The sequence below is a fragment of the Anser anser genome (assembly GCF_964211835.1).
Source record: "Anser anser genome assembly, chromosome: 1".
In the NCBI taxonomy this organism is placed as follows: domain Eukaryota; kingdom Metazoa; phylum Chordata; class Aves; order Anseriformes; family Anatidae; genus Anser; species Anser anser.
The window spans coordinates 97,466,974-97,487,652 of NC_139720.1; the positions used below are offsets into that span (position 1 = coordinate 97,466,974).

Below are 20,679 nucleotides of genomic sequence, written 5' to 3' on the forward strand. Positions count from 1 at the left end.
AACAACAAGCTCCAGTCTGAATGATAATGAAAAAGCTGAACATATCTGTAATATGCATTAAACACAGCCATACATTCCTATCTATTTAAGCTAATCTATAAATATTTTAGATAAATAGGCGGAGAGACAATTGCATGAAGGAAAAAAAAATACACAAAAAGAGTAAACTGTTTTGTTTGGTATTCTGGTCTGGGCAGAACTGAACAAGCAAACTCCATAATGTCCTTAACAGTAATTGGTGAGCCCCTAGATACGTTTGCTCTCTATTATGCCATGAATGCAGGCAGATAGATAGTACAATGTTGCTTTAGACTGCCAAGTTTCCAGTTTCCCTGTAACACACGCAGGAGGAGGGTAGCTAAAAATGGAGAGGGCAACATAAGGTAAGCAGCAGCTACCTCAGGTACCAGGTTTCACACATGCCTAGAGACAGTGCACCCTGCAAACCAATGACCCAGCACAGGAAAACATCCAGGAAAAACGAATTCCCCAGCCTGGCAAAGAGCTAACAATGGAGGGCTGAAAAGCACAACACCCTTGCTGACACGAAAAAAAAAAGAAAAGGAAAGAAAGGAAATCTGTGGAAAGAGGGGGCAAAGAAACCAGAGGGCTATCTGGGAAGACACGAGGCAAGCACATCGTTCTGACAAATGTCATCATAAACAAATGCCTTCCCCTCAGCACCAGAATAACCAGAGCCAGGAGCTAGGTTTGCATTACACTAGAATGTGCCTTGGCATCACTGGCATTCCCTGCTCTGTCACTGTTTTGGGAAGGACAGGCTAACAGCAGAGTAAAGCCTTGCCATGCCGCAGCGGAAGGGGACAGTCCCGCTGGCTCCTGTTGTAACCGAAAGGGATTGCTCACTCCTGGCTGACATTGCAAGGTCTGCAGGCTACTGACTCCTTGGTTTCTCTAAGAAAGACACAAATCCCTCCACCCACTGTGTTCTTTCTTCTCTCTTTGCTCTCTTCTCAAGCATGTTGCTTACCTTGCACAATCAAGTAAACCTGGGAAGTCTTGGGGTGATGCTGTGTCTGCACTGAACACGTATAGGACCCCTCATCGTAGACATCCACTTTCTGGATCCGCAGGCTGTACTCCAGGGGGTTTCTCTTCTCCAGCTCTACTCGAGGGTCCAGGGACCACTTGTCCTCTCCAGCAAAAATGATGCCGGAACGGTTTAACCAGGCCACCTTGGAGCTTCTGTCTTCTACATAACACCTGCAGAGGGTAAGAAAGGGAGATTAACAGGGAGATTAGCAAACCTCTTCATCATCTCCATTTTGTCCCTTCCCTTTGCCACATTGCTCAGAAACCCTGTAGTATACTTCAGCTTTGCCAGCAAACCACAGCAGCTCCTCACCATCACAGCCCCTTGGCCATGTGTTTCACAAGGATTTTCTGATGGGTTTCATGATCTTTTGTGATTTGGGGTGACCGCGATTCCTGCTCTCGCTTCCTTTTGTCTGTCGTCTATACCTGCACTGAAAATGACTTTGGAAGGCCACAGGAGACCCTGGTCACCAAATCCCTTCTAACCCTGGCAATGGGAAAGGCCAGAAGGAGTCCTTGCCATGCTTCCCCCTCACCTTCCAAAGGTAAATATACAAGGGAGTTGCATTCCCAGCCCCCTGCCAGCCTGGAGGGCTCAGGCTTTGTAGCTCAGCGCACAGCTGCTCCATCCCTCAGTTTCAGCAGCACAAGGGGAGGAACCTAAGGTGTTCCTTCGGTGAGGAGGAGACAGGAGGGAAGGAAAGGCAGCAAGCAACAGCAGGAAGAGGAGCAGCAGCAGGACCAGCGGCTGCCTTCGCCCCAGTTGCCCACTGTTGCAAGGGGGAGGACAGACCAACCCTCCTGCAACTGCGTGGCAAGCCTTCTGCTCCTTGACAGAGAGGGGTGAAGGTGCTGTGAAGACAAACACATTTTTGGCCAAGGCACCACTTCCAAGCTCCAGAAGGTGCAGAAGGCCCAGAAGGTGTGCACAGAAGAAGTGACATGCTGAAGAGGAGGCATGTTCTGCTCGCTCTTGGCTCAAGAAGACATGGGGACACAACTCCTGGCAGCTGTACCCACCAGGGCCAGGCTCAGACAGGCTGACAGGGCTTTTCCTTTTTTCCATAGGCAGCAGCCTATGCTGTGTTTGTTCTGCAGATAAAGAGGAAGTTCAGCCTCCAGAGCTGTCCCTCCTTCACCTCTCAGAGTTCTGCCCACAGCCTGCTGGCATCCAAATAACCCAGCACCTCTCCCCAGCACAATTCAGGCATGTGTTGCATTTGAGAGAGAACAGAGAGAGGATAAAGATTATCGCGTCGAGATAAGGCAAATATTTGACAGTAGGCTTTTACACAGCCTCTTAGCGCAGGGCAGACATTTTCCAAGTTCCTCCGCTTGAATGCATTTCATTCACGCCATGCCACAGCTGCTGTCCCGTGCAATGTGACCCCCACCAGTGCGGCCGACACCTCCCACCCGCTCCCCCGAAGGCATGCCCACGGATGCTCTCCGAGTTGCTCCGGGGTTACTTGTGGGCTGGAGGAAAGCCAGGCTGTGTGGGAGGAGATGAGAGGCTCCCCAAGCTGCTGGCCAGGCTGGAAGCAGGTCTGTCTGAGCTGACAAACATTTGCGTTAGAGAGCAGCCCAAGCCCCAGCCAGCACCACCGCCACCCAGCCAGGAGAGGGGAGGGACAGACCTCACCCCACGAGCCAGAGAGGCTTCGGTCCCAAGGTGGGCTCATGGCTGTGGTTTGATTTCTTTTTTTTTAATATACATATATTTTAAAATCAGGTCTTCATATGAAAGACAGGGGTAGGGGAATCAGCAAGCGGCCATCTGTATTTAAAAACCAGCAATGCAGTGCCAGCTCACCAGGCCATCCTAGGCTGCAACCACACGTGGCAGGAGCTGGAACTGGGGACCTGGGGAGGGGATGGTGCCCAAGGGATGTGGTGGCCCTGCAGGGACACCCAGGCTGCCTCCGGAGCCTCAGGCTGGGCAGCCTTCCCACACACGTGTGCCTACGTAGGTCTGCACCAGCACAGAGAATTGGAGGGTTAGATCTTTTTCAAAGGTGTTCACAGCCCGTCTGCACATTTTGGATTTGTGAAAATCCCCAGGGGGATGGCGGTGAGGAGCTAAGCAGATTAACAGCCGCAGCTGAAGTCTGTGGGCGTTGAAGTTTCTTAGTCACTTGTGAACCCCCCGGCACACCTATCTGCGCGAGCCGAGCGCCACAGACCCAACGCTGCACCAACACAGCCGTGCTGAATTCCGGACCTGTGCCGCGGTGATACGTGATACGGCACAGCACCACGGCTCTGCCTGGGGACAGATTTCTGTGCCATGGTGCAGAGATGTCCCTGCGACGCCCCTTGGGCCAGGAACAGCTCAGCGGTGCAGTCGGAGCCAAGCCCTGACCTCCTAGTCTCAAGGGGACACTCACCTGGGTACCCTTCTTCCCTCCCTCTCTGCTGACCTCAGGCAACTTCTGACCTTGTCACCGCGCACATCCCATCCACCATTTCCATTCCCTGAGGTCACTTTCCCCACAGGACCTTGGTCAGAGACCAAACAGGAAAATAGAGGAAAATAAACGCTACCACCCATTCCCAATGAACAGGGCATCTTGCTGTGCTTCTGCCTGCCATGACCCTGGGGCTGAGAGGAGGAGGAGATGAATTACCTCAAGAAATGCTGTCCCCGAGAAGAAAAAAACCTGTCCTATGCTGCTTTTGCCATGGGGTCAGCCCTAGGCCGGCGGTCAATCCCTACAGTCAGACAGCCTCACGAGTGCCCCTGATGATGGCAGACAGCACTGAAATAAAGTGAAGGAGAGATAAGGAGGACAGTTGGAAGAGTGAGTGAAATGGATCTGAGCTGCTCACTTGGGCACACCCGTTCCTCTGAAATTACCACAGAAAATCAATGTACAGGTGTGGAAATTCCCTGGTGCGCTCCAAACACGCATCCGTATGGATGAGGTATCCCAGTGTGTCCGTCTGCACGCACGCACCCTCCTACTCTGCCAGAGATGCCACCCAGCCTTATGGATCATGCTTTAATAAGGATTTATGGTGATGATTTTCACAGTGTAATAAGTGCTAATTCAATACTAATAGAATATTAAATGGCACGTTAACTGACGTTTTAACTGCGAGGCAGCAGGAGCAAGGCTTCTGCAAGATATCAAATGGCTCTTATCATTCACTAATAATCGATAATCAAGTTCACAGAGATAGTCAAACGCTTTTCATTAGGCTTATTGAAAGCATTACCATCAATGTCAGTGAGTGCTAATAAACTATTTGTGATCCATCCATTTTGTTTTTCCTCATGGCTTCAGGTTTAATTTCCTGATATCCGCTGATGCAGCGACCGAGAGGAGCAGCTAGTGGTGATGGCCATGCCTCAGACGATCACTGCAGGAACTCAAGAACTATTGATCTTAGCACCAATTCAAACTATACACAAAGAAAGAACAAAAAACCTTGCTGCCGTGCCTCTTTAGTCTCCCTTTCTTTCTCATTAAAAAAAAAAAAATGTAGTTTGGTTCCTTTAAGATTTTTTAGCTACTGCACCATTTCTAGCTGCTACCGATGTGTTTCCAGTCCTCACAGTGACTAACAATCATAAGAGCCAGCCAGGAGACAATCAGAAAGTAGAACTGGGGAAAGGCACCTCGACATCCTCCGCTTCCTCACGTGCAAATGCAGAAAATGGTCCTGGGCCATCTCACAGGAGAAAGGGGAAAGAGATGACACTTTGACCACAGGAAAACTCTTTGGGATCTTCAGGGAGAACCATCATCACCTTTAATGTGAGTGAAGAGTACTACAGGTAAAGCTAAATACGTGACAGAAAGAAAATCCTACCCAGCTCATTTTCTCCAGGGGAGAGATTGCTCTGTTGTTGCTGACTGCAGATATTCACTTGCATGGCCAGGACCAGCACCACAGTGCAGCACTGTTAGGAGAGAAATTAATGTTCACCATCCCCCTTCATCATGTGCTTGGCCATGCACAGGATGCCTCGTGTCCTTTATTGCCTTCAGAGGGGTCTCTCAGGGTTAAGTTCAAGCCAGTGTTTGGAAGGGGTGGGGGGCATTGGGAGCCCACAGGCAAGAAGGAATCCCTGTAGGACTTGGCAAAGCTGCTGTTTAAATGATTACTTTAACACAGCAGGGATTTTACAGCATTACCAGTGATGTATTGGGTCCCCTTGAACCCAGGATAATTGTTTTGTTTTATTGCTGCTATAGTTCCAAATAAATAAATTCTTTTAGAGCAGACCTAGTCCCCTGATTCTCTGCTAGAAGCCTGCTGGTGAGAAGATGCAAGCTGCTAGGTTTAAATGAAATATGGTATACTGCTTCACCACCAAACCACATCTCTTGGAATCACAGAATCATTTAGGTTGGAAAGGACCCTGAAGATCATGAAGTCCAACCATGAACATAACACTACCAAGCCCCATCACTAAACCATGTCCCTAAGCACCACATTCATACATCTCTTAAATACCTCCTGGGATAGGGACTCTACCCTGGGAGTAGGGATAGGGACACTTCCCTGGGCAGGCCTGTTTCAATGACTTACCACCCCTTCCATAAAGAAATCATTCCTGATATCCAATCTAAACCTCCCTAGTGCAACTTGAGGCCATTTACTTGTGTCCTACACAAGAAAAGCGATGGACACACTCCTCACTGCAGCCTCCTTCCACATGGTCATAGATGAGGTCTCCCCTCAGCCTCCTTTTCTCCAGACTAAATAACCCTGGTTCTCTCAGCTGCTCCTCATAATTCATTTTCTACTCCCTTCACCAGCTTTGTTGCTTCTTCTCTTGATTTCCATCAACTCAGTATCTTTCTTGACACAAGGGGCCCAAAACTGAGCACAGTATCTGCGGTGCAGTCTCACCAGAGCCAAGTACAGAGGGACAGTCACTTCCCTAGTCCTGCTGGGACCATTTCTGGTAACACCATTTCTGATGCAGGCCAGGATGCCATCTGCCATTTTGGCCACCTGGACACACTGCCGGCTCATGTTCTTCCCTCATTTGGGAGAAAAATAAACAACCAGTGTAGTTTTGAACCGCATTTTCTACCCTCTTCCTCCAAAGCACATTGTGGACACAGCTCCGTGTCATCATCCCGTCTGCTCATGCTCTTCAGCCTTCCCTGGCTTGGCAAGCAAGGACCTGAGAGCGGTGACCACTAACTGGGAGCAGCGAGAGGCCCAGCCCGGGTATGGACAGGGCTCTTTGTCCCCTTTGGCTTTCCCTCAGAGGGATCTTCGCACGTCTGTGCAAAGGGCAAGGGCCCCTTATGCTGCGGATAGCAACTGGAGATGGCATCACCTGTCAGGCCTATGAGGCGTTTTGGCTGTATTATGCTGTGACCTTGGCCGTCACACCTTTCTGCACCTCCTGGGGTGATAATTCATCACTCAGGCGGTAATTTCAGGCCCATCCCCTGCTGGGGTGCTGCAGGGCTGGTTGGGACCCGCGCTGCTGCTCGCCCTCCCCGTGCTTGGTATGGCACGCTGCTCAAAGTCTTTCTGCTCTGCGGATTAGAAACTTTTTTTTTTTCCTTCTAATTTTAAGTCTAGATTTATTCATGGCTGGTTTATATCCATTCCCTCTCATGCCAACACCATCCTTTAGCTTAAATAGCTCTTCTCTCTCCCGGGTGCTTATCTTCCAGCGTGTTCACTGAGAGCAATCATATTCCCTCTCAGCCTTCATTTTGCTGGGCTCAACAAGCCAAACTCTTCTAGTTTCTTCTTGTATGATAGACTCTCCATTGCCCTAAACATCCCAGTAGCCCTTCTCCACACCTGCTCCAGTCTGAATTCCTCTGTCGTGACCAGAATTCGTACCCAGCTTTCTAGATGAGGTCTCCCCAGTGCCTTGTACAGAAACGCTCCTATCTCGCTGTCTCTACCATCAACTCTTTTTAATGAAAGCAAAAAGGATTGCAACCAGTGAATATGACTATCAGTGCAGAACCGCTCATGTGCTGTGAGCATCCTCGTCTCTCAGTCCGTGCGATACGCATGGAAAATGAAACCCAAGGGAATTCACCAAAAATATACCAGCCTAAAAGGAGAGCCACACAGTCTCTCACTAGCAGACACGCAGCTGGTCTCGCATGGGTTTTCTTTATGTTAAAATGACTACTTAAGAGTATAGGTTTCTGTTTGTGTAGAAAAAAAATCAAACCCCAAATTACAGTAATTGTTATGCCAGTACTCTCCCGGGGCGGATGTAACTATATCAGAACAAGAGAACTTATACTGGCATGATTTATTGCTCTTCCCATCTTCTGGGGATCACTGTACCTGCATAAACAACTCCAGCCCACATCCATTCAAGCACAGGTACCTTTTTAATGATATCAATATGAGCTGCTATGAGGAAAGTTAACTCCATCCTGGCCAGACCCAACACATTTTAAAACTGCAAATAACAGAAAAAGCTTCAGTCTGAGGCATACCACCACAGCAGCAGGTTTTCCTCCACCCCACCAGGCCTAGAAAAACCCATCGGTTTCTTTACAGCAGAGTCAGGAAGCCCTTGGGTTTGTCCCCATGAGGTGCCACGTCTGGCACCTGAGCAGACAGTCCACACGTGTGTGCAGAGGCGCTGAACCGCTCTCTGGCTGATGCCTGCAGAAATGCCAAGTGACAGCTTCCATCAGGGTCCCGCTCCAGGATTAGACAGGAGGATGAGACTGCTGAGGGAACACCGCGAGCCCCCTCCTTTTCCCTTTTTGGGGTTAGCCAAGGACTCGTCTGCGTCCCTTTTCGTCTCAGCCAGAAACCCGGCTCTGATCTTGGTCCAGTGTCACCAGGCGATGCCAATCAGCTACTGATCACACAGCCCTGCTGAAACCTCCGGCCACGAGCGGATGCTTCGCTCCACCGGCTGCAGCCTCCCGTAGCATCACGGGTGCTCCTGCACTGCCCCTAGGGGAAACCGAGGCATAGTGGAGATGTTGTAGGATAGCCATGGGGAACACTGCTGGAAGATTTGTCTCTTGGTCGCGCTGCGCTTACGCTAAGGATGCTGTGCTTTTGCTGTCACTAAGACACGGGCTGACATTTAAAAAGCACCTGCAGTCGCTTAGGAACTGATGTTCACTGAAAGACAATTAGTCTCTTATGTGATCTAGATGTTGGCTTTTACGCTGAATTGGTGAAAGGACCTGAAACCAAATGGCTACGGAAGAGTCTCAGTACTGTAATTTTTTTTTATGTTTGGAGAATACACCAAGAACGGGACTGGGAGCTCTAGTAAGGCACCCATACAAGCCATCATCCCCTCTGCTTTTCTTCACAGACTTCAGTACTGCAGGTGGCCTGTTTCTCCTGCCTGAGCCCTCAACTTGTGGGTGACGTTCACATGCTCACCACTAGGTATTTCCAGAAGAGCTGCTTCCCAACTTTTCCCCCGGATTTCTTCCCTTTAAAACAACAATAACAACAACCACAGAAAACGTTATTTCCGAGATGCGATCTCCTCCTCTGACAGGAGGGGAGGGAGCTTTGGCTGGGAAGCCCACGTGATTCGGTATCTGGTAATTATCCAGCCGCAGAGGCGATGTGAAACGTTCTGTGCTGTCGCGGAGAATGACAGCACCTGGAGCTCCAGCACCCAGATAAAAAGCAGAGAGACAATCGGGCAGATGGAGAAAGGCAATGCTACATCGCGGGGGGGGGGAGAGAAAGAAGCGGGGAGAGGCGAAAGCTGGCGAGAAACATCGAGGCAGCCGGCACAGCTACTGGAGAATGAGATAATGCCACAGATTAGAAATGCAAAGGGCAGCTCTGAAAGAGGGGGAAGCAGAAGGAAGCCAAGTGAGGGCAGGTCAGGAGAGAGCGAGTGCAGAAGCGGGACGGTGTGAACGCAAGAGGGGATAGGGGAGTGATGCTGCCTGTGTGGTCTCAGGTCCCTTCCTCCTGTCCCAGCCACTGGCTAAAAATGCAGGAGGTGTCACCAGAGGCTGTGACAGAGCAAGGGGAGGTTGGCAAATGAACGCCCTGCAGCGATGCAAACAGCACCTCCCAGCTTGTGGGCTGCAGAGCTCTGCTGAGGGACGGGGACTACAAACTTAGGATGGAAGCAATTAGAGCGGGAGCTCTGGGGCAGTGCGTTTTGTGTGCAGGGGAGGTGGGAGGGAGGCTGACCGACACGGAGGCACGTGCAAGCCTGTGAAACAGCCCGTGGGATGGATGCCACGGCCCCAGGGCCCGCTTCCAAAGGGTGAGGTACAGTGCTTGCCACCCCAACATGGCCCTGGGCCTGCCCCCGTGATGCTGCATGTGAGGATGCCCACGATGCTGGCAGCGACGGCTGGGTCAGGAGGAGCTGGCTGCCAGGTGGCCCGAAGCCACGTACCACCTCTGGGAGGGTTTGTGACGTGGGAAAATAAAGCCAAACTATCAGATTGGGGCCAAAGGCTTGCCAGGGACTGATGCTGGACACCAGCCTCAACGCCTGCTGGGACAGTGACCAAGCTATTGGCAGCGGCCAGTGTATCTGCAGTGAAAGCACCTCTCCGTGCAGGCAGGAGGGACAAAGAGCCCTGGTGCCCACACCTCTATGTCTGGGGAAGGAAATGCGAATGGTAGCAGCAGTGAACAGGTATTACAGGATCTGAGCACCAGGCCACACGGCCCAGTGCTCACCCTCTTATGATTAGTGACAGATGTTTCAAAGAAAGGTGGAACACCTCCTAAAATGACAATGTAAATCACCATCTAAATAATTTCATGATCGTTCTCAGCCATAAAAGCCTATTAATCTAGCCCCAAGCAAATATAAGTTGCCCTCCTCTCTGAATAACAGCTTGCATTCCACCTTGTAAGTTTGTACTCTACCTCTTTCATCCCCAGGCATTTCTCAACCCTCTGCCCCCTTTTTCTTTTTTTAAACTCATTAACATCCTCATTTGGTGATACCTTGTGGCTGAGAATGTCATAGATTAACCCTTAACTGGTACAAGGCTGTGAAATAATATCAGATTTAAGTATTAAATGAAACTGGGAGGTGTCTCCCCTGTGTGAAATGCTTCCTCCCAACACCTGGGGAATACACTACCTGACTCCCAAGATCATGTTTTCTATTTTGAGGACCCTAACGTCTGTTCCATCTCGTACTGCTCCTTCTTCATAAGAGAAAAGACAATATCACATCTGAAATTCTTCTGGGAGGCAAATCACAGTGGGAGTGGGAACAATTAGGGAAAATAAGACTGAACTTTCCCTTCTTCCCTGAGGTGGCTTACCCAAGTTATCACTCCCTCTTGCAATGCGAAGGGTGGCATGACAAAGTGGGCCCATCCTGCCTGCTCCCCCCCTGCTGCTGCATCTCAGAGAGGAATGCCTCCTCGATGTGCAAACACTCCAGTTATCATTTACACCCAACCTCCACTGCTGGAGCACCGCTGGTGGAGTCAGGACTTGTAGAGACTGTGGAGACGATGTCTAGTGAAACACATTAGCCTCCCTGTCTGTGCCAGAGCTGTCATTGGTGCCACCACAGATTGAGCTACACCCGTGCAAGCAACAGTGGGAAATAGGAAGAAAAAAACCTAATGTAGACAAAGCCTTTGAGGAGCTTAACCCCTCTTCCCCTTTCCCATCTCTCTCCCACTTGAAAGCAGAGAACAGCTTCTGAGCAAGACACACGCTCTCATTTCCATATCTAAAGCCAGTCCTGAAATACCATTGTGAAATAATGCTCTGAGAGAGGAGACCATGGAGCAGATTCCCTTTGAGAGATTCTGTCGCTTCTCTTTTTTAATTCCATCCAAAGCCAACTTTTGCTGAACGCCGAGCACATCTGGATGGGTGCAGCCAATCTCCGGCACCGTGTTACCAGCACGATACAGGGAAATTGGAGGGAATTCAGAGGCAAGCAACAACAAAATCCATCAAGGGCTGGAAAGGGATCAGCATCTAAGGGAAGCTTAAAAACATTAAATATGTATAACTTGACTAAGAGAAGACTTAAAAGGGATGTGTTGACAAGCTATACCTCTTTGGAAGCTGAAAGCACCAGGGGAAGAGAGGAATTATTGAGCATGACATGTAGGGGTCTAGAAAGGAGTAACGGGTCAAAAAAAAGAAGAGAAATAAGTCTGTTCAAACTTGAGGAAGAACTTTTTGCCACCTACAAGTGCTATCCTCATGAGGAGTCCCGCAGGAAAAGCAAGGAAGCTCCTGTTATTTTGGACATTTAAAGCAAAGTTGGGCAAAGACCTAGAGGATATATAACTGTGTGGGAACAGCTTCACAGTGGCTGCAAAGGGACAAGCCTCCGTGACCTTGTCGTCTTGTTTTTATCACATACCTGACAGAGTTCAGCAGTACGTTAGGAAAAGACAACTCTTCTCTCAAGTCTCTTTCAGGCTTAGCAATGTTTTTTAGATATTTTCACTTCCCATACTGCTAAATATTTCTCAGCAAGACTGCAGATCTCTATACACTGTACTAGAGTTAACTGGTACACCTATGGTCTTGTTTTCAGAAACTAGTTTCTTTAGGAGTCAACCATGGACAGGTTAAAAACTACTGATACAAAGACCAGAAGTCTTATTATTTCCAGAAACCACTGGCATATGGTTATATTCCCAAACGTGCTCTGAGTAAATCCATCAAGCACTCAAGAAGTCACAACTGAACCCTGATTTTTCAAAGTGCTTAGCACTGAAATTAAGACCAGATTTGCAAAGCTGCTTTGGAGCCCACCAGCCCCCAGTGTAACACACAGGCACCAAACTTTCAGAATAGCATTTGGCACAGTGAGCTCCTTTACCAATACAGCCCTTTACCTTGCTGCCCAAATGGGCATACTTTTGAAAATCCATCCCGTAGGTGTTTTATAATCACAGAAGAAAGTGCTGCAAGCTTCGGACTTGCATGGTGTATTTATCTTGCGTGTTGAAGAACTCCTGTAAGTGGAAATCACAGCAAAGCTCTAACAGATAGGCAATGCTCAGCTCTGCTTCCTTTCTGTTATTTGCAGCTCTGCTGAATTTTGCCTCTCCCTAATGCACTGCTTCTGTCCACCATCAGATCAGGCCTTTCGAAAGGAGGCAGCTGAAAAAGACTTGCAGGGAAGGTAAAGAAGAGAAGCAGCTGGAAGGGAGAACTCCCAAAAGCTTTGATCTGAGCTTACCTTTATCCCCCCACACAACATGCCTTGCAGAGGAGGACATGTTGATAAATAAACAAACAGCCAGGGAGAGGGGGAAGAGTGGAAAAGCAGAAATGTCAAGTATATTTGATAGAGTTTTGTCTGTTCATATCAAAAGCCAGGAGCTGGCTTAAAACCTCCTGTGTGGAAACAGACTGGGAGGAAGACATGACTCACTGAGAAAAGGTGCAGGAATAATTCCCGCAGCTAGATCTCCTTGCCATCCGGCTAATTCACAGATTCACAGATTTCTCTAGGTTGGAAGAGACCTCAAGATCATCGAGTCCAACCTCCGACCTAACACTAAGTACTCCACTAAACCATATCCCTAAGCTCTACATCTAAACGTCTTTTAAAGACCTCCAGGGATGGTGACTCCACCACCTCCCTGGGCAGCCCATTCCAATGCTTAATAACCCTTTCGGTAAAGAAGTACTTCCTAACATCCAACCTAAAACTCCCCTGTCGCAACTTTAGCCCATTCCCCCTCGTCCTGTCACTAGGCACGTGGGAGAATAGACCAACCCCCACCTCTCTACAGCCTCCTTTCAGGTAACTGTAGAGAGCGATGAGGTCGCCCCTGAGCCTCCTCTTCTCCAGGCTGAACAAGCCCAGCTCCCTCAGCCGCTCCTCGTAAGACTATAACACTATCTTCTGTCACCTTTCCTCGGAGAACCTTGCAGGACTTGGTCTGGCACACAGCAGCCACGGCGCTCTGTGGAGAAATATTACTATGCCCGTTTTACACATGGCGAGGTGTCGGAGAAGGGAAGAAATGGGCTGTACAAAGTCACGCAAAGGAACGGTTTACAGCTGGAAACAAAGCCTGACAGACCTGACCTGCCTCACACCAAACTTTGTTTGGCGTGCACTGGTCGTGCGGGGATGTCGAGAGGTGGGGAGCGATGGCTGCAAAGCAGCCTTCACAAACCCAGGCACCACCTCTGGGCACGCTTGTCTGAGCAGCACTCTGAGAGATCATGTTTTTAGTTCGCTCTAATTGGGAACTGCCTTGGGGACGTGCAACCGGAGCAGAAAGGACCGGCTGAAGCACAAACCCTTGCTGCCCGTGGTTTGAAAGCAACCAGCTCAGGTCAACTGGCTCCGAGCCTTGGAGCCCGAACTGCTCCAGCTTCCAACGGCAGTGCAAGCACAACCGCAGAGACCGCTCTGACTGCCTCTGCACCTTCTGACCCACAGCCTTCTCAAACGGGCAAAACAAGCCGTGAAAATTGGCCGGAACACAGAACTTAAACTCTTTTCGCATTTCCCAGCGAAGACAACGCTGCTGAATCCTGCTGGAAGCGTTTACCCAGGGATATCTTACCTGACCTTCCTGCCTGTTCGCCCAGAAACCTGCTGTGAAACAAAACCTCTCCCCATTCTCAACCTACCAGAGCTCCCTCCTGTGCTGGTAACTTCTCGTTTCCTTCCTGCCATGGCTGTGTCTAAGGCTGGCCATGGGGACAAAGCCTGGTCTGAGGCTGGACTCCCACCTCTGTTCTCCTGGTGGGCCACTTGTGCCAAATAATTTACAGAAATCCAGCACTGCATGGGTAGATGCCTAATTTCAGCTTCAGCTGGCATAAATCAAAGGTCAACAAGGCCCCATTCCCACTGCAGTAAATAGGGATGCCTACATTTATAGGAGATGAGGATTGGCCCTGCTTCCTTGCACCAGCCTCTAAATGAATTCGTTAAATACAGCACTTCAGTCTGCTCAGTTAAAAGCAGCTCCAGCTGGCAGGAGGTTTCAGATCCAGGGAATGTTTAAAAGATGAGGATTTGTAGCCTGCGCTGAGTTTACACTTGGCTAGAGGTAGGCTCTCATCAGCCGTGCAGGGGAGCTGCCATCACGCCCACCTGATGGGTGTCTGTGCATCCCCAGTGTCTGTGCGCAGCGTGACATTTACACAGGACCTCACAACCTCACGGGGCCAACCCACAACAAAATGACTCTCTGACGCTGCTCATTTCAGACAGCTGCAGGGCAGCGGACTGGAGGTCCTGCTGTACTTCTACCAGGCTGAGGGGTTTCTTTTTGTTTGCTCTTCTAAATCATCAATCTTTTTTTTTTGAATTGGGGGTGTGCACTGAATTTGAATCTGCAGCACGGTAAGCATCAGCAGTGGGGGCAGTGAGAGCTGTTTGGGATTTGCAAGACAAGAGTGAAACAGTAGTTAATTTTGACATTAAATCCTAAATAAGAGAATGTTAAAGTTATTCTTAGCTTATGAAAAAAAAAAAAAAGAGAAGCTGTACTGTGATCGTCTGGCATGCCCTCATGTATTGCATAGATCTCGTGATTCCTGCAGTTTAATCCCTTATCTGCTCACTAAAACAGATGGTGTTGCAGGCTCTTTGCAGACTCTGACAAATATGACTGCACTGGGAACACTGTTCATATATCCACAGCTTGCTGTACAACCCTCAGGACGAGATGCACTGGCTTGAGATGAAAGTTCACATTCAAAGCACAGTCTGCAGCAAGGAGCAGATCCTATGGCTTCTCCTACAGCATTGCTGCTGGGGTCCGTAACAAGCACAATCCTCTTTCCTCCCACAGGCTTGGAACAGTCACACACAAAACGTCTTCCTACAGACCCATGTAAGGCTCGGAGCGATGTGACCCTCCAAAACCTCCATCCTGAGCTCCCTGTCAAACCCTCTCCCTTTGGCCAGGACCAGGGTGCGTGTTGTTTTCCCTCAAGGAACAAATCCACCCAACTGACCAAGGAGACCTCCAAAAAGCTGGTAAATAAGAGAAGCCTGACTCAGGTAGGTTGAGACCAGCCCCTCTCTGACTTTGCAATTACCATGTTTTTCAGTCTTCAAAGCTTCTGGCAGTGCTGTAGCTGTTCGTCTTCAGGGAAAAGTGGGTCAGTGCGAGGCCCAGCCTGGGTATTTGCTGGTGCTGGACTGTTACAGGTCTCGTCTCCCTGATGCTCCCTTCTGTGTGTGTGTGCGTGTGTGAGATCAGCCAGTACTTGGAACGACAAGTGAGGTTAACCGAGCTACATGCATTGCTCCCCCTAGAGCAGTATAAAATGGTGATAAACCACAACTGGAACCGCTCTGCACTAAGTGTCTGGCCAGAGGTGAAGCACGAGGTTACCGCAGCAGCTCCGCTCTCCCGTCCCCCTCCACCTGGCGGGTCCTGGGTAATAAACCACTCTTCAGCCTTTCTTCCTCTAAACCCAAACTGCTGGGATTTGGGGAAGATAAGGATTTCAACCGCCTTTCAGAAGAGCCTTCGCAAGAACTAAAAGCCCCAGCTGGCATAAAAACAGACGTGTAACGGGCTTGCTCTGTCCCTGAAAGTAGTTTAGCACTGCAGGAACTTAGAGTCCTTTTATCTCTCTTCTTTATTTAACCAGAGTCGTTAAAATAAACTGATTTCCCAGCCAATTAATTATCAAATATCTGTAACAGCTTTCAAGCCCTGCCATTACTCAGTCTCAGAGGCCCCCACAGGCAATATGAAGCTGTGCTCTCCTTACCTGCACAACCCCATGTCTTCTCCCCATGCTCAGCTGCCAGCAGAGAAGCAGCCGGGGGCTAGCAGGACCCCAAAGGAGATGCAAGCATGCAATGAGGCCAGCTGCATGCAAGCCACGAGCTTTACCACACTACTTCACGGAGACTCAGACATTAGACAGACCCTGGTCCACAGCAGGAGCAGAGACACCAGGTAACACCCAACGGGGACCCGATGGCAGATGCTGCCAGCCCGGATGAACCACAAATGCCAAGTGCCCCCGGCTCAGCTCAGCTACAGGTAAATGCACGTGCTGCTCGTGGGCAGCTTCTGCCGTAGCCGTGTTACCTACTGAAAAACTGGCCTCTGCCTCTTTGTTAACTGGAAGGTTGTACTCGCCATAGGTACATTAGCAATGCCCCTGCCATCTATTTTATAAGCAATAAACTCCACTCATATGTGGTTTCAATTAGGAGATTTCAAATGAGATTGAAGATAATGCATCCCATAATTACTCACCCTTCTCCTTTCTGGAAACTCAAGCAGAATCATTTCCAGGCCAAAATGCGGTCTCTCTTGATTGATGATGCTAATAAAATGGCTTTATTGTGATATAAATAGCCTTAAAAATGTCCTGGAGAGTCAATATCGGTGCTTGATGGCCTTATGCAAGCAAGGTCCTTATCTTACGGTGTACTAATGCTTAATGAGTTGTGCTTCTGAAAAGTTTGGCGCTGGATTTCGGCATCGATTTGGGGAACTACAGAAGGGTAGCTCCCGAATTAGACATGCAAGGCGGGAGCTGCCTAAACACCTTTCCTCTTCCTCGCATTCCCTATTAATAATCTCTTCGCTCCCCAGCTTGCCTGGTGTCAGTTCAAACGCGAGCACCGGCTGAGCCCAGCAGGAGCCATGGGAACGCGGTGCTCCAGCCTCCCTTTGCTGGAAGGTTACCAGCCGCTGCTGCGGCAATTGGAAAACCTGAACTTTCTTCGGGGCTGCGCAGGCTCCGAGCAGCTCTCAGCCTTTAGAGACACATGAAGCCACGTCCTGGGCGAAGGGCATCAGCCTGCCTGCTCCAGAGCACATCCGTGGCCTCCATCGCAGCAGACAATGCGTCTTCATTGTCCCCTTGCTGGGAAGAGGCTGGGTAAAGAGCCTCCCTCCAAAGAAGAGGGGAGAAGACCTATGGACTCTTGTGAGAAAAAAAGCTCAGGGCATTCTTCCCTTTTAAGAGCTGCAGTGTATCTCATAAAGCCAAAAGGCTGTTTGCAAGGCTTCCTTTGAAAGCAGGACATCCTGACAACAAGCAGCCGCCCCAGCGGGACCACCACCTTCAGAATCACGAGATGTTATTGGTGAGCCTTGGCCATTTAACTGTGCTTTCCACTACTGCTACCTCGGCTCAGATCTGGGTGCTAAGCAGCTTTGCTGGGAGTGACAGAACCACATACACCTGTCAGAAAGCGCTGCTATCATAGCAGCCCTGACAGTGATGTGATCATGTCCTGACAGATGGGCAGAAACGAGAGGGAAGGATGCGTGAGCAAGGGAGACTGAGAAAGTTTAAGGGAGCACGGTACGAGTCCGTGCGTGGGGGACGCGGGTGAGTGACACTGTAGTTGTGCATGTGTGATGGAGGGGATGGGGGCCACGCTCTGTCCCCCACCTTATCAGGGCTCCAAGTCTCTAAAGGGAGAAGAGACGACAGTTTCCCAGCCCCGTCTCACTCCCCTCTCTCCCCCATTCCCACCATCCAGCCACGGTATATTTGAGAGCAATTTTACTCTCTGTAATAAAGCCTTTGTGGGTGCGTAGGTGGCGGTGCATGTGTGCATATGTCGTCTGCGAGAGTGCGCAGGAGCTGGGGTCTGCCGAGATGAGAAGGTGGCTCTGCGTGCACGACAGAGCGGGAACGAGGATGAGACTGCGCGAACGTGCGTGTGAGGACACGAGAGACGCTGCTCTGCAGAGAAACCAGACAGTCGGAGTGAAAATGAGAAGGTACGTGGTATTCGTATGAGACAGGGTGTGTGTGTCAGAGACGAAGAAAGAGAAAGGTCTTATTCACAGCCTTCCTGTACGTGTTTGATGAATATCACAAGTTTTAACCAAGAAAAATATGTATGTATTCAAATCAAACACAAAACACCCCTTTTGCCTGGAGCACTCTTGCCTTGCTTGTTTGTTCTGTTGTGAGCTGCTTGTTAGAGGAACACAGGAAACAAGAAGAGGAAAAAAAAAACAGGCTGACATATTTAAACACAGGCAGCTATCAAGGCAGCAACAGTGAGAAGGGAAAAGCAGGTGGGATAGCTGGAGAGCTGCTGTGCGTATGCTAGGAGAGGTGCCTGTAGAGTTTCTGAAGTCCATCCCTCAGGTGGATTATGAGCACGTTTAGCATACACAAACCAAGTTGATTCAGCAGTACCTACAAGGAAACGCACTCAAAAGCCTCTTCCTCATAGCCATTTTGCAGCAAGGAGTCTAAAGACAGCGCAAGAAACTCTGGCGTCCTGGCTCCATCCCCTGCAAAGCCCTCTATGCTGAGACTAGACAGCCCCAGTTGTCAACATGTGAAAGGAGGGACAAAAGGACTTGAGCTGGATTTGTTAACAGCAAGAAAAATAGTAACAACAGATTGAGTCCAAACCTCCAGGGGCTAAAGGCTTTGCTAGGACTCCAGGTCAGACAAACACGGGTACAGAGACAAGGATGGCTTTGAAAATATTTTTCCCTGTTCTGTTCTGCTTTGTTCTTGCTGGTAAATGTAAACACCTTTATATGTTTAAGGCTCTTCGACACTACCATAATCCACAGGCTTGTGGTGCCCACGGGGAAACCCACCAATACCCACACCAGTCAGCCTTGCTAAGTAGCTTACAGCGCCACAGGCAATGCCCAGGAAGGGCAGAGGTGTGCCACGAACTGACCATAGGGGCGGCGAAACCACTGGTCTGGAGACTTCATGTTCAGGAGACCCGGGAAAAGGGTCAGAGGTGTGAGGCTGTCCTGGAGGCAGCGTGCCCAAGCATCACCCAGAGCACTGCGGGTCACAGAAAGACTTTTGGGTAAAGGTTTCTTGTCCTTTCCTTCCCTTTTTAACATCAGAGCAAAAGGCTGATTTACAGCTTGAAAGCAGAGCCCTCACGACACCAAGGGAGGGGAAACACTAGCTCGATGGTGAGGTTATAGGGCTGGTGCAGGAGAAGGGAAATCAAAGAGCAACGCAGAGGGCTTGAGCTTGGGTGTGGCCCTTTTACCATCACCCCACCAGCATACAACCAGACCAATACCATCTTTTTTGGCCACTGAGATTAAAGCAACCACAGGCACCATGCAGTGCATGGGGTCCCCTCTGGACTGGGGTCCCCAGGGTGCTCCCACATCCTCAGTAATAATAGCGATTATTGCACACAGAAAAATTACCCTGAAACTTTACAAATCCTTCTGCAGTGTTTGACTCCCTGACCTCCGGAGGCGGTGTGGATTTCACAGACTGACTACCTGCTGTGTGAAAAAGTGTCTCCTTTCATGTGGTCTAAATTAAGCCACCATTAGCATCTCCAAGTGACCTCTTGTTCTAGTATTACAGCAGGACAGAAAAAGGAGGGACCGATCAGTTTCCGCTGCACCCTTCATTAGTGTAAATAACTCAATTACAAGCCTTTAGCGTGCCTCTTCGGGGAGGCTGCGGATGCCCGGTGCCTGTGAGCTCCCTTCGGAGCGGGCCAGGAGCGAGCGCAGGCAATGCGCGCGCAGGGACAGTAGAGGGCACGTCGCAAGACAGGAGAAGGGAGAGCTACGGAAGGGAAATGGCGCTTGTACGTTTTTGCGAGCTTGCAAACGGTGGAAATGAAAAAAAAAAAAAAAAAGAGGAAAAAAAGCCCTGTTCAGTCCAACTGACTGCCTCCTTGTAGGTAAACCTCACAAGATTACTAACCATGCTTCACAGCCCTCTGGTAATTCTACACGCTGTCTTAAATGAGGGTGTAGCCAGTGTTCAAGATAATGTCATTTTTTATAACATATTCCCTATTGTTTTCCTGTCCCTTAAAGGCAACCAAGCATCCTCTACGCTTTTGGAACTGACGCTACCCACTGAAGAAGCTTTTATCGAGTTACTCACCATGACTCCCAATCTCTTCCCTCCAAGGAGCCCGGGAGCTCAGCGCTCATCACCACCACACAGCTGATGAGGAGACTATTTTTGCAGCCTGTATTACCATACGCTCGTCCGCACTACAGCTCATCCGTCATCCTGTGGCCCTGTCCCCACGGTGCCTGTGGGCTCTGCTGACTCATGGAGGTGGCAGCCCCTGCTCGCCTCTGCTCGGCACGGCGGGGGGAAGGCGAGTGGTACGGAGGAGCCATCCCCCAGGAGGAGACCTGGGAGAAGCCGGGATGAGTCCCAGCAGAATTCTGGCTGCTTCTCCCAGAGCAGGCCATCCTTCAGCATCTCCTACGGCTTTTGGCAACGCTGATGCATCTCTCACCGGTCAAACCAGGCTGGGGTCCTCGCCAAGGTACCGACACCTCCACGGGACCTGCTGACTCCCACTATTAACTTATCTCCCTGGGAAGGAGCGACTATTCTTTGCTTCTTAGTGCTCAAATGGTTTTTAATCTGTGACAAGACCTTGCCCTTCTCCCGTGGCTATTTATTTCCCTTCATAATTTTGTGTGAAAGGCCTTATCAAAGGCTTTATGAAAATCAAAGTACATTATGTCTGCTGGGGATCACCTTTATCTCTTACTTTATTAAACTTAAAAAAATAAAAACTTGTGGCTCAAAAAGGCATAGTTTTACTCCCCAGAAGCCATACTGGATTGACCCTGTCATGTTACGCTTATCCCACTGTTGTACTCGTCTGTCTTTAATTAGCTTCACAATCAGTTTGGCTGGAGCTGAAAGAGAGCTCATAGATCTGTAATTCCCAGGATGTCTTTTGATTATTAAAAAAAAGAAAAAAAAATAACAATAGCAGTTAGCACACCC

General features: G+C 49.6%; 1 protein-coding gene across 10 annotated transcripts in view; it reads right to left on the reverse strand.

The window, feature by feature from the left end:
* LSAMP (limbic system associated membrane protein) overlaps positions 1-20,679 on the reverse strand; it is a 966,851-nt gene that overhangs the window by 155,050 nt on the left and 791,122 nt on the right. For all 10 annotated transcript variants that reach the window (XM_083819698.1, XM_083819693.1, XM_083819696.1 and 7 more), the window contains one exon: positions 992-1,224. In XM_083819698.1, coding sequence (XP_083675824.1) covers positions 992-1,224 — 233 coding nt within the window. The remainder of the gene's footprint in view (positions 1-991; positions 1,225-20,679) is intronic.